The sequence below is a fragment of the Neolamprologus multifasciatus genome, chromosome 4 (genome assembly GCF_963576455.1).
Source record: "Neolamprologus multifasciatus chromosome 4, fNeoMul1.2, whole genome shotgun sequence".
In the NCBI taxonomy this organism is placed as follows: Eukaryota; Metazoa; Chordata; class Actinopteri; order Cichliformes; family Cichlidae; genus Neolamprologus; species Neolamprologus multifasciatus.
In genome coordinates, this window is record NC_140442.1 from 8,761,740 (window position 1) to 8,778,371 (window position 16,632).

Below are 16,632 nucleotides of genomic sequence, written 5' to 3' on the forward strand. Positions count from 1 at the left end.
CTATCAGAATATTAAGTCAAAATATTGCTTTTAATTGAATACAATTTTTGATCAGGATCTAACAGACGGTGTCAGGATGCGTAGATACTTTCTCTGAAAATTTCTTCTTTTTACTTTTTACTCATTTTACGTTTTTATGTGCAGTGGCCATCTCCTTATTTTTTTTCTTTATCTTATTTTAACAAAACAAACAAAAATCTGATTACAGCACACTAGAATAGCAATGGAATTAAAAGAAAAGAAAGCCCCGCCCCCAAAGTCTATTAAATTTGTGCTTTAGGGAGGGGGGGGGGTGACTCCCTTGTAGATCTATGCAGCAGAAGAGTCTGTCAGGCATGGATTCCCCTCAGGACAGAGCAGAGTGCATGCAGTCGAAATGTGGTGAACAATATTCATTATTGACAAACCAGCAAATTAAACCCAAACCACAAACTTTAAACACCCAACTGGTGAGAGTGCAAACTCTTTTTCTTCAGGCCAACTTAAACCTCAACAAGATACAACCCAATTAGTTTCCTTTATGATGCATATTTTAGCACACTGCTCCAGAAAAGGACAAACCACCTGTGTTAATTAGACTCCCTCACCTTGGTTGCAGTCCGTAAATAAAGCTGCGCTACCGCAATGTGATTTTTCAGCGTGAGAGTGAAAAACCAAAGAATCAGACCTACATTGGTATTCGTTTATTTGGGTTGTGAGGCAGGTATCAAGTAAATACGACCATGACAAACATGAGTTAAATTCACAAATACTCTATATTTTAGTAAAGCAGGTGGACGGCTTTACCGAAGTGTCGGGCTGAAGGTTCTGATGGTATTGTTTGAAATTCAACCAGCAGACAGAGACAAAAAGATTTTGACAAAATATATTTGTTATGGACATTTCCTGAGGTCGAACACAGAGCTAGAAACTCACACAAGCAGCAAAAACTGTTACTGTCATTTATGTTTTCAGATATCAAACTGCATGCTGAGACTAAGGATAGTGTTTACCGGGGGATATTTCCATCTGTTTATTTGGTGTGCTAGTGCTTGTGTGTGAAGAAATGCAGTATTTACAACAGTAGGAGGTGTGTATGTACTATGTAGGAGTATGTTGGACCATGTCAAAATAAACCAATCTAGGTGCATTTCACTAAAAGAACATGAGACTTTGTGCAAGAGTGGTTTAATTTAGAAACAAAAAAAGCTCTATGGCACTAAGCAACAAGCTGAATTAGGCTTAGGCCATAAATAACATTTATTGTAAGTTTTTTTTTTTGTTTTTTTTTTAATGGGATGCTTTGGAATTGCAATTTGAATGTTCACAATACAAATTAATCAGGATATTTTCAGACCTGCCTGCTTTTCAGAATGGAAATCGCAATTACAAACTGATAGGGCTGAAGTGGAATCTTCATAATGAGCCAATATAAAAGACAGATTCACGGTTTTACGTAAAACATCATTTTCAATACAGCGTGGAAGCCATATCTGAATGCCATAAAAATATAAATCTATGCATGTAACTCTGTAACAATATTTATTTGACTCATCAGAAGCCACAAACAACAATGTACAACACAGCTGGTCAAGGCAACAATAAAACTCTACTTATACTTGTTATTTCTGCATACACACTATGATATGATGAATCTATTTTTGGACAGTTAATTTGGCTGAGCAAAATGCCTCCCCGTGGTCATTAGTGGCCCTACAGGTATACACTTTGCTGTCCTCTGGGCCAACTTTGGCTAGAACCAGCGTACACTGGCCATCTTCCTCATACTCTATTTGCACAGTGGGGGACTCCTCAATTGGCTCATCACCACACAGCCACAGCACCTCTGGGTCAGGGTAACCTGACAAGATAAACACAAATGTGAGATCAGGACACAACTTTTGAAACGCTATCAAAGAAAAGATGTTTTTACATGTTCAGGATTGAATTTTCAAGCCTGCTACAGTAAGTCTGACTTGAATCCAAGATAAGAAGTTGCTTTGTACCTGTGAGGTGACACGAGAGACGGGCACTGGATCCCTGAGTTACAGTCCGGTCTTTCAACCTCTTTGTGAACACTGGGGGTTCCTGCAGCTTAAGCTCCAGGGAGGTCAACGCTTCCTCTGCCTCTGGGCTCAGGGGTGATTCTAGGAGATATATATCAATAAGATGGGAAACCCACTAAACCGAAATGCGTGCAATGTGATGAGTAAAGGTATGCAAGATTTTCACCTCCTCCAGGAGTTGTAGGAGATGCAGAGCCTTCCGCCTTAGAGAGCAGAGCCATTCTCTTCAGTGCTAACATGGCCTTGCCAGCTTTCTATGAGACAAATGTGTATGAGAACAAAATCTAAATTTTTAATTTTAGTAATTTGTAATTTGGTGCTTACCTTCCACTTCTGTCTAGCCAAAAACCTCTTCATCTTCTCTTTGGACAGACTCTTGGTGAGAGTGAGCTCTTTAGACTTAAATGCTGCCATCCAGGAATGGGCAAGGGCCTGTTCACAGGTCATCCTACGCCTGATCAACAATTACAGTTACAGATGGTTAAGTAAGCAGGTAAAGTAGGGTACTTTATAGTTGTAAATCTATGAAATCACCTCGGGTCTTTGTTGAGCAAGGAGCTTATGAAATTTTTAGCCTCCTCTGTTATCTCGTCAAAGCTCTCCTCGTCAAACTCCCACTGAGCAGCTGTGACCAAGGCCAGGGTCTCTGCATCACTGTTTCCCTGGAACGGAGATTCCCCACTGAGCCTGGAAACCACAGAAAAAAAGTGGAGAAGATTAGTGTTGAATATACATCCTTTACATGTGGTTTCAATCTATACCCACTAGGTGGCACAATAAGGCTCTAAATTTCAGTTTTGATTGTACGAGCTAAAGAATTTTAAACAAAACTCTTGTTTGAAAAATACTAAACTATCTCTTGAATATAGAAAGAGCTACAGGAGAGACAGTTAGACTCACAGTATGTAGCAGATCACCCCAATGCTCCACATATCAGTCCCCAAACCCACAGGCTCATAGTTGATCACTTCCGGGGCCACAAATTCTGGAGTCCCGTGCATCACCTTCAGAGGTGCGTTTTGATCTGTTCAATGGAAATCCCATAATGTAGGTATTAAGACGCACACGAGGTAGACAAGCATAAAAGTAGAGTATTGTTCCACATACCTATTCTACTGGCTAAGCCAAAGTCGATGATCTTTACGGAGGTGCCTGTGGTGTCAACACATACGATGTTTTCAGGTTTGAGGTCCAGATGGATAATGTTTTGCTGATGCATGTAGGCAATCCCCTCCAGGATCTGCTGCATGTAGTGCACACTTGAAGGCTCCGTGTGCTCAAAGTTGTCATCCACAATACGTTCAAAGAGTTCGCCACCTGCAATACTGCAGACAAACAAAACAGCAGTGACACACCAGAAAATACTAGGAATTTTGCTTTGCTTTTTGCTTTGTGCTCTGATAAGGATACTTACAACTCCATCACCATGACCATTTCAGACTTGTGATCATATGCTGCCAGACACTGAACCAGTTTGGGGTGGTGGAGGTAATTCATCAGCTCTATTTCCTTACGAGCGGCTTCCCTCTCCTTGGCACGGCGTCCTTTGTAGAACTTCCCAGCGCACACGCGTCCTGTCTCTTTGTGGATGAGCTTGTACACCATCCCAAATTTTCCCCTTATGAAGAAAGTTTAGTCATTTCTATCTCTGGATATTAGGAATAAATAGTTAATGGTTACACCATCACGGCCTATCACAATAAGTAGTTCATGTTAATGGCTGATTTCCATCTGATTCTTGTTCACCTATCACTAATACGGTAACGTCACCGTACATTCCTTGTCATGGATGAAACACGACTACAGGCGTTTTCAAGCTGGAATGCATGCCTCTACTTAAAAGCATTTTAATATTCTTGGCAGAATTTCAACCTGGAATTCCCCCTCACACACTTCCTTGGAATTGGAAATGTCAAAACGTTCTCAAATTCTCGTAATTATAGTTTCTGAAAAACTTCTTGTTTCTACTTGGAAAGATTATTATTGCAAAATTGGGATTTGGCATATCTGATACTCACATTCCAAGTTTCTCCTGCATATCGTAGTGTTCCGTAACTTTGTGGGAAGAGTCAATAGACACAGTGGTATACATCTGAGGGGCTTCTTCTTCTTTTATCTTGTCTAAATGTATGCACACAGCCACAACAGCTTTAATCTAATGCTTATTACACCTGCCTTTATTACAAATGTGCTGTCAAAATCCCAGTATCACCTCACCTCTTTCCTCCATTCTCACCACTGGTGACACTGGGCCTGGCTCGCTTAGTCCTACTACGTTATAGGCCTTTACTCTGAAGCAGTGTTCCTGTTGTGGCTGAAGCCCAGAACAAACTTTGTATGAGGTACTCTTACACTCGCTTGTTAGCTCTCTCCAAACCTCAGGCTCAGCACTTCCTTGGTTATTTACTTCAACAACATAACCAAGGATGGCACTGCCGCCATCATAGCAGGGGCCTGACCAGGATAGCACAAGACTGGATGAAGAGACAAGGGAGATCACTGGACTGGAGGCAGGAGGTTGTGGTCTCTCTGGTGGGAGGATGATTAAAATAAGTCTCCAAGGAACTGCTTTACTTGATTTGGTTCTGACTCTTTAGAATAGACTCACCTATAACAGAAAGGGTGATTGTGTGTTCTGCTGAGCTCTTTCGGTCTTTTACTACAATGGTGTAGCGACCTGTGTGCTGGGGTTTAGCCTCTTCTATAACCAGCGTACTACTCTGATTTGTATTTTCTGTCCTTAGCTCTAGGCCGTCCACTATCTGCACAGAAAAACAGGAAAAATAGATATAATGTGGAGTCAAATACATTTGAGATTCCAGAAGCAGACGTTTTGTTTTTGCTATTTATCCTTTTTATTGCTGCACCTGTTCTTTGTTTCTGATCCAACAAGATGCTACAGGAGGGCTTCCAGTAAAACTACACGTCAGCCTGGCAGTTTGTCCCACCTTCACCTCCACGTGCTGCGGTGGGTTTTCAAAAAATAACGATCGGCCTGCCAAATGAAAACAAACCAAAAAAAAAAAGATGAGAAAAGTGACTTAAAGTGAACTGCAGCATCTGCACTTCCTCAGTTCACAATAGGGTTAAAAATATCTGCTGAATGCCTGAAAACTAATGTGTGTGAGCACGAGATAAAGACAAAGACATAGCTAACTGATACCCTTCTTATTATGGTATTTAGCAGGACCTTGTGCCTCAAGTGAAAACACAATGCAATACAGATGACCTATCGCCCACAAGGACAACAAGTCTTTGTGTAATCAAGTTTGTTGAAATATTTCACCAGCTTTTTGAAAATACAGCTGTTTACCCTTAAAGGAAGTAAAGAGAGAAAATGTTTTTATAGCCATACATTATACAGTATCCAGTGATTATAATCTGCCCTGCTTTAGTGCTGCACACACACACAAAAAATCCATATATGAGCTGAAGTCATGTCATCTCTCTCGCTGTCAATATTCAAATCTTGTGGCGTCAGAATGGTGAATTTGACTAAAGTAGATCTGATAATATTAAGTTTAAGTGGCTTTAATGTGCACAGTTTTACCTTCTGAATACAAGCTGTTGCCATTACAAGCCAATATTTCATTCCTAAAAATAAAAACCATGAATAAATTATGAAATGTCCTGTGCTCTCAAAATAAACAACCAGACCTCATTATGGGAGTATTTCACATATTTGCTTTTGCAGCCTAAACCCAAAGGTTGAGTCAGTCAACACAGTAGAGCACATTAAAGCGTAATGAGAGCATTATGAGACCAAAGGTGACATGAAGAAAGTCCAGCTCCAGCAACAGCTCAGCTTACGCACAAACAAACTCTACAATAAGTCACATTTTTTCATAGAAAAAAAATATAACAGCAGACAGAAGAAGTTATCAAGCACTTAATAAGAAGCACATGGATGCTGGAGAGGTGGGTACATTTCTCAGTATGTGGGGGGAAAAAAAACGAGCGTTTTTCTCACCTGTCCTTGAGTTGGCTCGCTTCTTTGGGACGACTTCTGCAAAGACAGATGAGGTGCAGGTAGGCTTTAGCCAGAAGGATAGAGGTGTGGCTCTTCTATCTATGGCTATCAGTTTGCACTATTTTACTGTACTTTGCTCTATCCACTACCCTACATGGTGTATACTTGGTACAGAGAAATTTCAGTGGGTGTATCGGAGAGCTGCATTATTGTGTTATATATGTTTTGCCTAACGGCCAATCACACAAGGACTGGAAGTGCGTTTCCTTTTATAAACATAACATGGATTTCCTGAAGAAACTGAAACAGAGGCCAAGAAATTTTACATCAGTACTGTTTCTATACTAAGAAACCGATCAGTGTGCAAGAGAAAAGAAGAAATTGCATTATATCTGTGCTAACTATAGTTCATTAAATGGGGATTAATTTACATTTGTTTTTTGACTAGAAATGAACCAGCACTGTCTAATAGAATAATTCTGGTTTACCTTTTGGAGATGAGACTGGGCTCTGCCTATCAGAGCCTGTAGGAGAGATACAAATAGATCCTTTGAATTTGTGTAGCTCATCTTTTGGAGTCTGCGGTAACGTTCCATTTCCCATTACACTTTTGGATGGAGAAGTGGGAGTCTTTAAAGCGCGATTCTGCACGCCACAGATACTTTCAAAGTCTAATTTGGTCATAAGAGAAAAACGAGAAGAGACTACATCAGAAATAAAAATCTGGCTTTGTTTTGAGTAATGAAAACACTAAACGTTCCATTTATTGTAGACTTAAAGTTGCAAGAGGTAAATTGTCCAATTAGCTGAAAATTTCACGAGTTCCCAGTTCCTCACCTCTTACAACCACAGCAGCACTGCAAGATGTCTTCCCTGCGCTGCTTTCTGCCAAGCACGTGTAGGCACCGGCGTCTTCTGGTAAGCACTCCCTCACAACAAAACTGGCCTCCCTGCCATTGAAGGAAGCCTTCCCGAAACGGGCCACTTCACCTGCCAACAGGTGAGGTAAACAAACAACCCATCAGCACACTCTTGCACTACTTTTGGCTTCTTGATTCTCTATGTGGCATTTTTAATTGAATGCATAAAAAACGGAAACTCAAAAACATGTTTGTTTTGAATAATTATCTGCTCTTTAGCGTTCTTTGGTTGACCACGCCCACAGCTGAAAAGTATATGCAGCGTAAACTGAGATGCATTGTAAACTGTCTCTTCTCACCATTGTGCAGCCACGATATTTTGATCGGTAGACTTCCTTTGAGAACTCCACGTAACCTAATGTCAGCCCCTTCATCTACGCAGCAGTCCTCCAGAGGCTGTATGAAGACAGGTGGATCCAGATGTTTAGACCCTGGATTTGGAGGAGATACAGAATTACAATACAATTAATACAAAAGTGACAAAGTCTTATTGCATTAAATTATGTAATCTACCCTTAGAACTGCATTTTTGCCCATTGTAATCCCATATACAGTACGCTAGTTACAGTTTAACAGAAAAGTGTTTAAATTAAGCAAGGGACCCTAATTTGCCCCAAGGTGAATTACTGCTTGAAACGTGGAGCATAGAGTAGTAATACACAATTTTATGGCATTACAGACTCCCAGGTCGTTTCTTAGGCAGTGTAACTTAACAAACCTAGAAAGAAGAATCACATATTATTGCCCATTGTAAACCCATATACAGCATACTAGTTATGATTTAACAAAACGGTGCTTTTCTATGAACCTTTAACCAGTGTTTACAGTACTGAATGATTCAGTTAGCACACTGATGTTTCTGAAAAGGAACTGAATGCTGCAACAACTCTGAGCAACACTTCTGCACACAGACACGCTCAGAGGTGGCTCATAGCAGCTATTTTATCAAATAGCTGGTATGTGTTGTTAGTTTAGTGGAAAGATTAATTTTTAGTAACTCTATATTTCACTTGACACTCTTTAAAATCTTTGATTTGGACAGCAGCCAAAGACATGCCTGTTCCTGAACTTTTGACTTGATTTTGACTTTGAAGGTTTTGTACAAAGTTGCCATTTGATCCCAACAGATCGATGACATGGAAGCAACAGCGACATATAATATATGGGAATATGAAAAAGCAAACTAATGACCATGAGAAATACAGCACATGTGACTTGCTGGTTATAACAAAAAAACAAAGTTTTGAGGACATAGGAAATGAGATGTCATCTGTGGGCTGACATGAAAGCGAAAGGCTTCCAAGTCAATAAACAAATACACTACTGGACGGCTAAACTCAAAATAAACACGAAACTGAATATTAATTTTAAGTGTAGCAAACTGCCGTGCTCAGACTTGCCTGTTCAAATGCTGACATCCATAAATGTCACCAGTTGTGTGTTTTCTTCTTGAAAGCAGCTCTTACCTGCATCAGTACATTTTACTGAGGTCCTTGTGCCGACGACTTCTGGCCCGTTCCCAGGTGCAGGTGATGGACCGGGGGCCTTGATGCGCATTTTAAAGGTCGACACATAACGCTGTTTGCTGCCATCACTATTCATGTCTGTTTCAGGAAACCAACAAATGAAAAAATTACAAAGTCATGCCTCAAACTGATTATCAAACTTCCTCTCTCTGTCACTGTGGTGTTGGCCTCTGTGGCTTGCTCACTATCTCTTTTGTAAAATTAGCAAAGCCTCTGTGTGTCCCTCTCACCCTGTGCTAAGCCACTGAAGCTCTGCCCTCAGTCCTCACACTTTACTGCACGTTCTAGTCCCTTTTACTCACCCTCCCATTATCTACATCTAGCTCCACCTACATGACAAATCATGTTGTTTCACTTTGGCCATTTCAGGCACGGCCGACGTCTCATATGCTTTGAAAATCACTGTAACGCCAAAAACCCACTACTCAGACTCCTTTTTGTCATGCCTTGTAAACACTACAGTTAAACAACTGGAACGATATAAAGCGGGAGAGTGGGAGCAAATGAGGGGGACTTATCTACCTATCCAGGCAAAGGTCGCTTTGTGTTCTGTTTGGTGAATGCAGTCTTGTTCACCGGTTTCTCTGTTTGCTTTCTCACTTATCAATGCTACAACTGAACTTTGTGATGCCAGTGACATCACCATTGCAAAGGTTTACTTCATCCCTGCGGACTCTAAATCCTCTGACTGTAGCAACAGTCAAATCTGAGCCCCTTCCCCTGGTACAATATATCCCAACACAAGAAAGATGGCCTTTTGCACGGCAGCAGCGTCACTTCCAGCAGCGACTTCCACGTGCTAATATAGTAACCAGGAGACGTCTGTGCAGGAGAACTGCTCTTGCTAAAACATACATGTTTGAGGCATTCATCTTAACGGAGAACAGCAGTGCTCTCTGCCAGGTTGAATGAAGTTTGTATTATTTATTACAGGTTTCAGCCACAAGTAAACAACAATTATCAACACGAGTGCATCTTGGTGTAGCAGTTTCAATTAGGTGAATTAACTACACTACAAATGCTGTTTTGATAGTCAGAGAATTCTACAGAAACCAGCTGAAGTGGTGATAACATCTCTGTCCACTCCACCCCCATCCCCGCTTCCCAAATTCCACATCAATGATCACACAAAAAGGGACTGCAAGGGGCTTGTTTTAGTTTCCGTGGGAGAATTCCTATCTCGTTTACCAAAAAGCTGCTAACACAGACATCCTTGTTGGGATTTTTTTTATAACAAAGACATTATTACACATGTTAAAAGCCCAATGTCTGAAAAAATCGTATTCTTATTACTGTTGTTGTTGTTTTTATTAAGATTTTTTTAAATAGCATAACGATCCAGGCCTAGTTTTGTCTCTAAAGCCTGGGTGGGGAGGAAACCACTGAAATTCAACAAAAAATTGCCATCACTCAGCAGGTTAATAATAACATACAAAAGTTCAGGTAAGACAGATTAGACCCATTTACATTGTTTAGCTACATTTGCTGGAAACTATTTTCGCCTTTTTAGTCAGTCAGTCAACACACCCAGAACCTGACCGCCTTACTATTGTAATTCCCTGGGTACCAGGGAATTTCTACATAGTGACACACACTGAATGACAGTTTAAGTTATTCACCCAGGGTCTGCAACATCTCCAGGTGAAGCTAAAAACTACTACAATACTGAAAAGGAATGTCGCAGTACAGAAACAAATCACCACGGCTGAACAACCTTGCACAGTGTGACAGAAATAGTATCTAATAAGGTCGGACATAAAGCGTTTAATAAGACGTGACATCAAAGACAAAACACGCACAGAAAGTTGGCACAAACTCTCTAGCTACAGGGCTGCTCATTAAGATGGAAACAGAATGATTATGCTGCATTTGTCTCACAGTGTCTTCGCTCGTGCCAATGCAAGTCAATGCAAGTAACATAATTTATTAGGGACCTTTTTTTAAAAAAAACAAAAATTGAGGTCATTGTATGTACAAATGATACCTAGAACCCCAGATCTTGGGCTTCAGACATCTCAAAACATTTTCTCATCGACTGTCCTACTATTGGATCTGTATATTACATAGAGTGGCTATTATGGGTATATGTTAAGTTAACGCATACAGCTCTTGTTGTGCACGGAGAAGCTCAGCTCACCTCCTCGGACTAAGACTTACGTAAGACAGACAAAGACAAAGATGAAAAGTGGAGATAGTCACAGCACAGTCAAAGCAATTTCATCTACAGATTAAAATCTTTGACATGCTTAAAAAGTGAAACGGGTGCATTGCTGGTGAGCAGAAAACCTTGGCCTGATAATTTAAAATGAAAAAGTAAACGAAGGCTTCTTTTCACACGAAGCATAGCGTCAGAAAAAAGAATGTAAGATGGGAAAACCCACTGGATTAATCCGATGAAGTTTAGATCCTTTTCATTTACACAAGTTCCTCAATGGCTAATTTTTATGCTTCTATTTTATGCTTTATTGCTGAATCATCATATAGCATTTTCAAATCACCTAGTGAACAAAAGACCTAGAATATAACATTATGATTTCAATAGATGATATTGTTTTACATTCTTTGCTTTCTCGAGTGCATTTAACACTACTAAAGTCACTTTTCAACCAAGGAAGCTGCTACCAAGGAAGAATCTACAGTAAACACATCCACATCTTGTGCATTCACCTTGGCTTTCATTACAACTCCAGATCACGGCACCTACAGAAATACATAATTCTGCAGCAGTTGATTTATAAATAATGGCCAGGAGGAGCACCAGGGGCTGCTTGTAGATGCCAACTATTTGTGTAAAAATTAAGGGAAAAGAAGAGTTTCCCAAATCTGGAACCTAACCTTTATTTATTTTCTTATCTTCTACTTTCTGCTGCCCCCTCCAGGCTTCTCCACATGAGATCACTGAGCTCTATCACTATGTCCATGGATATTCTCTATGATATTCCTCTTTTCCTCCTGCCTGGCAGCACCATTTATAACATTTTTAGCTCAATATATGTCTACGATGCCTCCACAGTACATGCCCAGACCATCTCAGCCTTGCTTCATCTTCTGTCTCCAAACTGCTCCACCTGAGTTGTTCCTGTAAAGTACTCATTTCTAATCTTGTGTATTCTGGATACTCCCAACCTAAATCTTTGTAAATTCAAGTCTGCTACCTCCAGTCTCCTATATTTTTTTTGTCAGTGCCACCGTCTCAAAACCATACATCACAGCAGGTCTCACTAGCATCTTAAAAACCTTCCCTTTTACTCCTGCTGCTATCCTTCTGTCACTAATGACCCAAGACACTCATCTCCAACGACTTAAACTGCCTTTGTTCACCTCACTTGCTCACTGTCCATTGCTTTAAATTCTTTAAACTCACTTCCTCAGCCTTCAGACCAAGAACAGACTGCAGCACACTGCATCAGTGTGCTCTAAAATCATTGGCCTGCATGTCAGAACTCTGGCACAGGTTTTCAGCCAACAGGCCCTTAGACAGGAAGCCAAAATCTCTCACATTCTTCACCCGCATTTCAATGGCTCCCCTCTGGGCGACACCACCGCTGCATTTCCTGCAGGACTGAGAGGAGCAGAGCCACATTTGTCCCCAAAGCCACTCTGCTTTTTAAATCCAGCCGATAAGACCATTTCCCACACCAGAAACACAAACTACACTCTTCTACTACCAACACTTTATTCGCCTTTGAGTCATTTTAATTTTAAAACTGTATATACTGTACATTCTGTGTATTTATTATTTCACTCTTATTGCCTGTTCTTATTGTCCTTATCTTCAATGTTATGCTGCTCTGTTGTTTGTTAATTGCTCCTTGGGGATAAATAAAGTCTTCTGATTCTGATTCTGATCTACCTCCACTATGTCCAACATCTCAGGCTGTCTTTCACCTGCTCCCTACTCTCACTACTGATTACAGTGTCCAACGAGACCCATCTGTTAACCTATCTGTCAGCATTACAAACAAGCAGGGGCTAAGAACCAACCTCTGATGTAATCGCATGCCCTTAAACCATTTTATCATGAAATGCACACCTCACCAATATGTCATTAAGCATGATCCACACCGCCCTCAACTACAGTACTTCTCTGTCACCCCTGACTTCCTCATATAGTAGAGTACCACAGTTCCTCTCTTGGCACTCCATCATAAACTTTCTATACTTTGTTTTCTTACATTTGTTTAATCTTTTTATAATTAGTATTATTGTTATTATTATTGACTATCCTACTGAGAATTCGGCTGTATTTTTAAGTTTAAGTTGACCTGGTCAGCCATATCATCCGCTCACCATAAAATGAAAAATCCAAGACATTTTCTTTGGATTCTAATAACAGACTTGACTGAAAAATACCCGAACCTACATCACCTGATTTTAACATCTTCTGTCTTCAGCTGATTCAAAGTCATCATGTCTAGCAGTAGCAGCTCACTCTTCCAGCAAAGCTCATTGGCATATTGGCGGCATATACAGGGTTACTTGTATCTTCCTTTGACTTGCCAAAGCCCGGAAACGCATTTAAAGAATGAATAAATAATAACCCAACCGTCTTCTAGAGAAACTCGGAAACTCATGCTCAGCTGTTAACACCTCTTTGCTGTTGTGTTTTCTACAGTCATCGCTACTAACAGATGCCACCTCGCCATCATTTTGACTGAATGAGAACACTGGCGCCATCTAGAGGTGGACTACATTTCCTCAAGCACTACAAGCTTCCGTTTTGAATTGTCGGCGTTGCTATTATTAGTTGACCTTACATGTAAGCACACAGTCAGACCCATATGAGGATTTGCACACTGACACAATTCACCATAGTTGGTTTTAAACCACACAGTCTTTCATCTTTAGAGTTTTAACACTGCATTAACTTGTTATGAATTAAAGCCATTTTCATACCCTCCCCACCCTTGTTAGAGCCTTAAATGTAAGTGGAGAGTTAACTATAAGGACTGGTTTTCGTAACTGATTGACACTGATCTGCAGTCAATGACTACCTGAAGTTTAAAATCCATGGACATCACCAAGTTTTCCTTTGAGATGCTCAGCGAGGCCTTTACTGCAGCCACCTGCAGTTTCTGCTTATTTGTGCGTCAATCTGCCCACAGTTTTCCATGCTGTGCATGGGGTTTGCTTTTTGCTGCTTTTTGCTGCTTTTTGCTGTCTCTCTGGTAGGTTTATTTGGCTTTTGTTGTTGTTGTTGTTGTTGTTGTTGCATCAGCATTTCTCTAAACCTTATATTGAACATTCCAGTTAAAAGATATCAAAGTCCAATACTTGGAATCAACTCCAGATCATTTATCCATTTAATTTGTCTTTGAATAATGAGGGAATGTGCCTCACCTGGCCATCATACTGTTCATCAGCCCAGTGTCCAATTACAATACTCAAACAAAAAATGTCATTGTCTAAACATTCATGTAACTGACTGTGTGGTGGTACTTCTTCAGATGGACATTTTATTTTTCTATTCTTCTCTCCCAGTGGGCTGTAACATAGTGGACTATTGCTTATATTACCTCACGTCTATATTTGCTGTGGGAAATGGGCCTAGTTTGAGAGTGGTTTTGTATGTCACAGTTGTTGTGAGCCAATGGCTATGATTGGGTTGTGCTCATTTAAAGCAGGTGTATTTGATTAAACTCACACTCTGGTCTGCTGCCGTCTGAATTATACAATTAAGATGCAATTGAGCACATTTTTTCTCTGTGTGCAGGCCAGGGCCTACTATACGGCCTAACCTAAAGGGAGAGTTGGTTTGCTGAGGTCGGGGTGATTGCCGGCCTACTACTTACAGGATGGTGGGTCTTGTAGAACAACTGCTGTTCCCTGTTAAAGTTGTTGGCGTGTGAAGTGTAACTGACTTGTGGCATCGCTGGTCCCGGCCTTGGACGGTGTGTTTTATCCCTTTTTGTAAGTGGGTCATAGCACTGTTTTATATCTTTGTTTTTTTTTATGATCACTGTACTAATAAATTATCTTTTAAAATTTTATTGATTTTCATATTTTGCCCATGGCTGAGATGGTTGGTCAAATTAACAGGGCACCAAATGGCTGTCTAATTTGCTGCAGATAGACAATTTCATCATGTTTAACTGTTGGTTAATTTTGACTTCTGTTTTGTAGCGGTGTATGAACAGCAGGGGGTGGTATTCACCAAAAATTAATAAAATTATCCATGAACCAATCACTAAAGAAAAGGGATTAATCTTGTGATATCAGGAGTATTTTTACTGCTCGTCTCTTTACATATTTTGACATGTACCCTAAAATATTTGGTCTCCTAGCAGGAGTTTTTGCACATAACAATAATCTCCACAGGAAATATGTTGAACAGTGGTATCCTTACATGCTGACCCTGCTGTGCAGAAGGCCCTGTTGTTTTCCGCTCTGTTGATTTCACACATTGTCCGTGATTTGTCCTCAGCAGCCCTCAGGGCATTCCTGGACAATGATTTAACTTGTGTGGCAGAAGCCACCACAAAAAACTAACAGGATGCAAAAGAAAACCACAAAATTTCTTAATACCGCTAAAGGAAATTGCTAATGAGCATAAACTGGCAAATGACTTCCTGCAATTTCGCAAATTGAAAGACTGGAATACTAAGATTTTATCTGAGTTGGTCTGAGACACCCAGCATTTGTGGTTTTATATGTCAAAGAAAAAAAATATCTATTTTCTGTATCTGTTTATATACGAACAACTTAAACCACAAATAACTACAGCGACGCTCAAACAAATGGAGGCCAAATCTTCTCTGCTGTCTGACACTTCGGTGAGACGGGACTTGACAATCTTATGTGTGAAAACATTTGTGAGCCCATATGTGTCTGCGTTTCACTCCCACCTTTGCAACGGGCCCCTTCAACACTCTGTTGTTGGAGAGGGCCCACATGGAAGTGATTATGCTGAGCAGAGAGTGAAATTACAGAGAGAACCTACAGAACTGGAGCCTTCCAACAGCCACTCATTCACACAGATTTACTCACATATTCACAAGCTCAGACGCACAATAATGAACACATACAGTGAAAGAATTAACTTCAGCTGTGAGGCTCAAAATATGCTTGTTTTGTGCTTTAAGGTTTAAAAGTATCCCTTCCTTTTCACTTATTGGACTGACTGGCATCAAAAGCTATATACTTGAGAGGGTCTAAATTGCAATCTTTTTGGTTTTTTGTATCTTAGCATTTACCCTTACAGTTCTTGGAGACTTAAGGTGGACATCGGTGTTATTTCATGTATTTCTTTTCTATCATTGATGTATTAAATACACGCGGATCCCTGTGTGGCTGATTTTTGAGTTAAGTAGCACAGAAACATTCATGTTCAAGCTCTGCTGCCACCCTGCCTTTACATTTCCATTGCTGGCTCTTTTGGTACAAGGCCACAGCATGACTTCCACCCCACCTTCCCAGCCCTGGGCCTGGAGTGAGAATCGGCCAAGGCTGTAAATTCCTCAGAAAGAGTTGTTAGGAGGGCCTCCATTAAAATAAGGGGGGCGGCACTCGCCAGAGAGGAGCCGACTCAAGAAGTCGTCATTGAAGCCTGAGGCCCTACTGAGGCTCATGAGAGAGTAACAGATTAGAGTATTACCACCTCACTCTTCAATAAACTTCGTTTATCTTTAGATGCAGGTGCTCAGAGTGCTTCCATGTTTCATTAATGGGTCAATAAGAGTGATTTTGCTGCCTTGTGAATTATCTGTAGGGGGTTAATTGACCTGTCAATCAAAAGCTGCGATTACTTCAACAGCTGTTGCATTATGTGGCTTTTTAGACTCACCGTAGCCCCCTGCTGAATAGGACTAAACTGCCTCAAGTGTTATTACAAGACATGGAACAAAAAGAAGCTTAAATACCAAAAAAGAACAAGTCATATTTGTGATTGCTCTATTCTTAAACTATAAGAGGTGAGAAGACTGATTGGATAGCAGTTCCAAAATAAGATAATTAATACAGAGGAATTGTAAGTATGGAGTTGACACTAAAAGTTCATTCCAAAGTACCTAGCAGCATCTTTACATTCATAACAAGATAGGTGAGCGCTGTGTCAGACTAGAGGCTTGTCCTGTGACACTAACATAGTGAAAAGCCCGTGTTCCAGGGAGATGTTGAAAGCACACTTTTCTCAAGTGACGTCATCTTTTCAGAGTAACAAAGCTATAACATCA

The 16,632-nt window shown here is 40.5% G+C and overlaps 1 protein-coding gene across 2 annotated transcripts; it reads right to left on the bottom strand.

Annotated features, from left to right (window-relative positions):
• Positions 1–1,151: 1,151 nt before the first annotated feature.
• Positions 1,152–13,042, bottom strand: mylk5 (myosin, light chain kinase 5). 2 transcript variants are annotated; one of them, XM_085156279.1, is made up of 18 exons: positions 12,830–13,042; positions 8,402–8,539; positions 7,235–7,366; positions 6,853–7,005; positions 6,504–6,686; positions 6,016–6,051; positions 4,913–5,040; positions 4,654–4,807; positions 4,263–4,574; positions 4,064–4,166; positions 3,460–3,663; positions 3,153–3,370; positions 2,946–3,069; positions 2,580–2,732; positions 2,370–2,499; positions 2,212–2,299; positions 1,986–2,126; positions 1,152–1,840 (listed from the first exon to the last, which is right to left on the bottom strand). In XM_085156279.1, the coding sequence occupies exons 1-18, from the start codon at positions 12,840–12,842 to the stop codon at positions 1,635–1,637; spliced, it is 2,616 nt and encodes an 871-aa protein (XP_085012405.1). In that variant the 5' UTR covers positions 12,843–13,042; the 3' UTR covers positions 1,152–1,634. The 2 variants fall into 2 exon arrangements, with proteins under 2 accessions (XP_085012405.1, XP_085012406.1); XM_085156280.1 differs by lacking the exon at positions 12,830–13,042 and adding an exon at positions 8,692–8,914.
• Between the last annotated feature and the right edge of the window lie 3,590 nt (positions 13,043–16,632).

What these genes read in the sequence shown, in the direction of transcription:
- mylk5 (XM_085156279.1), bottom strand. An exon ending in GGTGAGAATGGAGGAAAGAG is followed by an intron (nt 4,167 to 4,262) that starts GTGAGGTGATAC and finishes GCATACATTTAG; the next exon opens with ACAAGATAAAAGAAGAAGAA. An exon ending in ATGGTCATGGTGATGGAGTT is followed by an intron (nt 3,371 to 3,459) that starts GTAAGTATCCTT and finishes GTTTGTCTGCAG; the next exon opens with TATTGCAGGTGGCGAACTCT.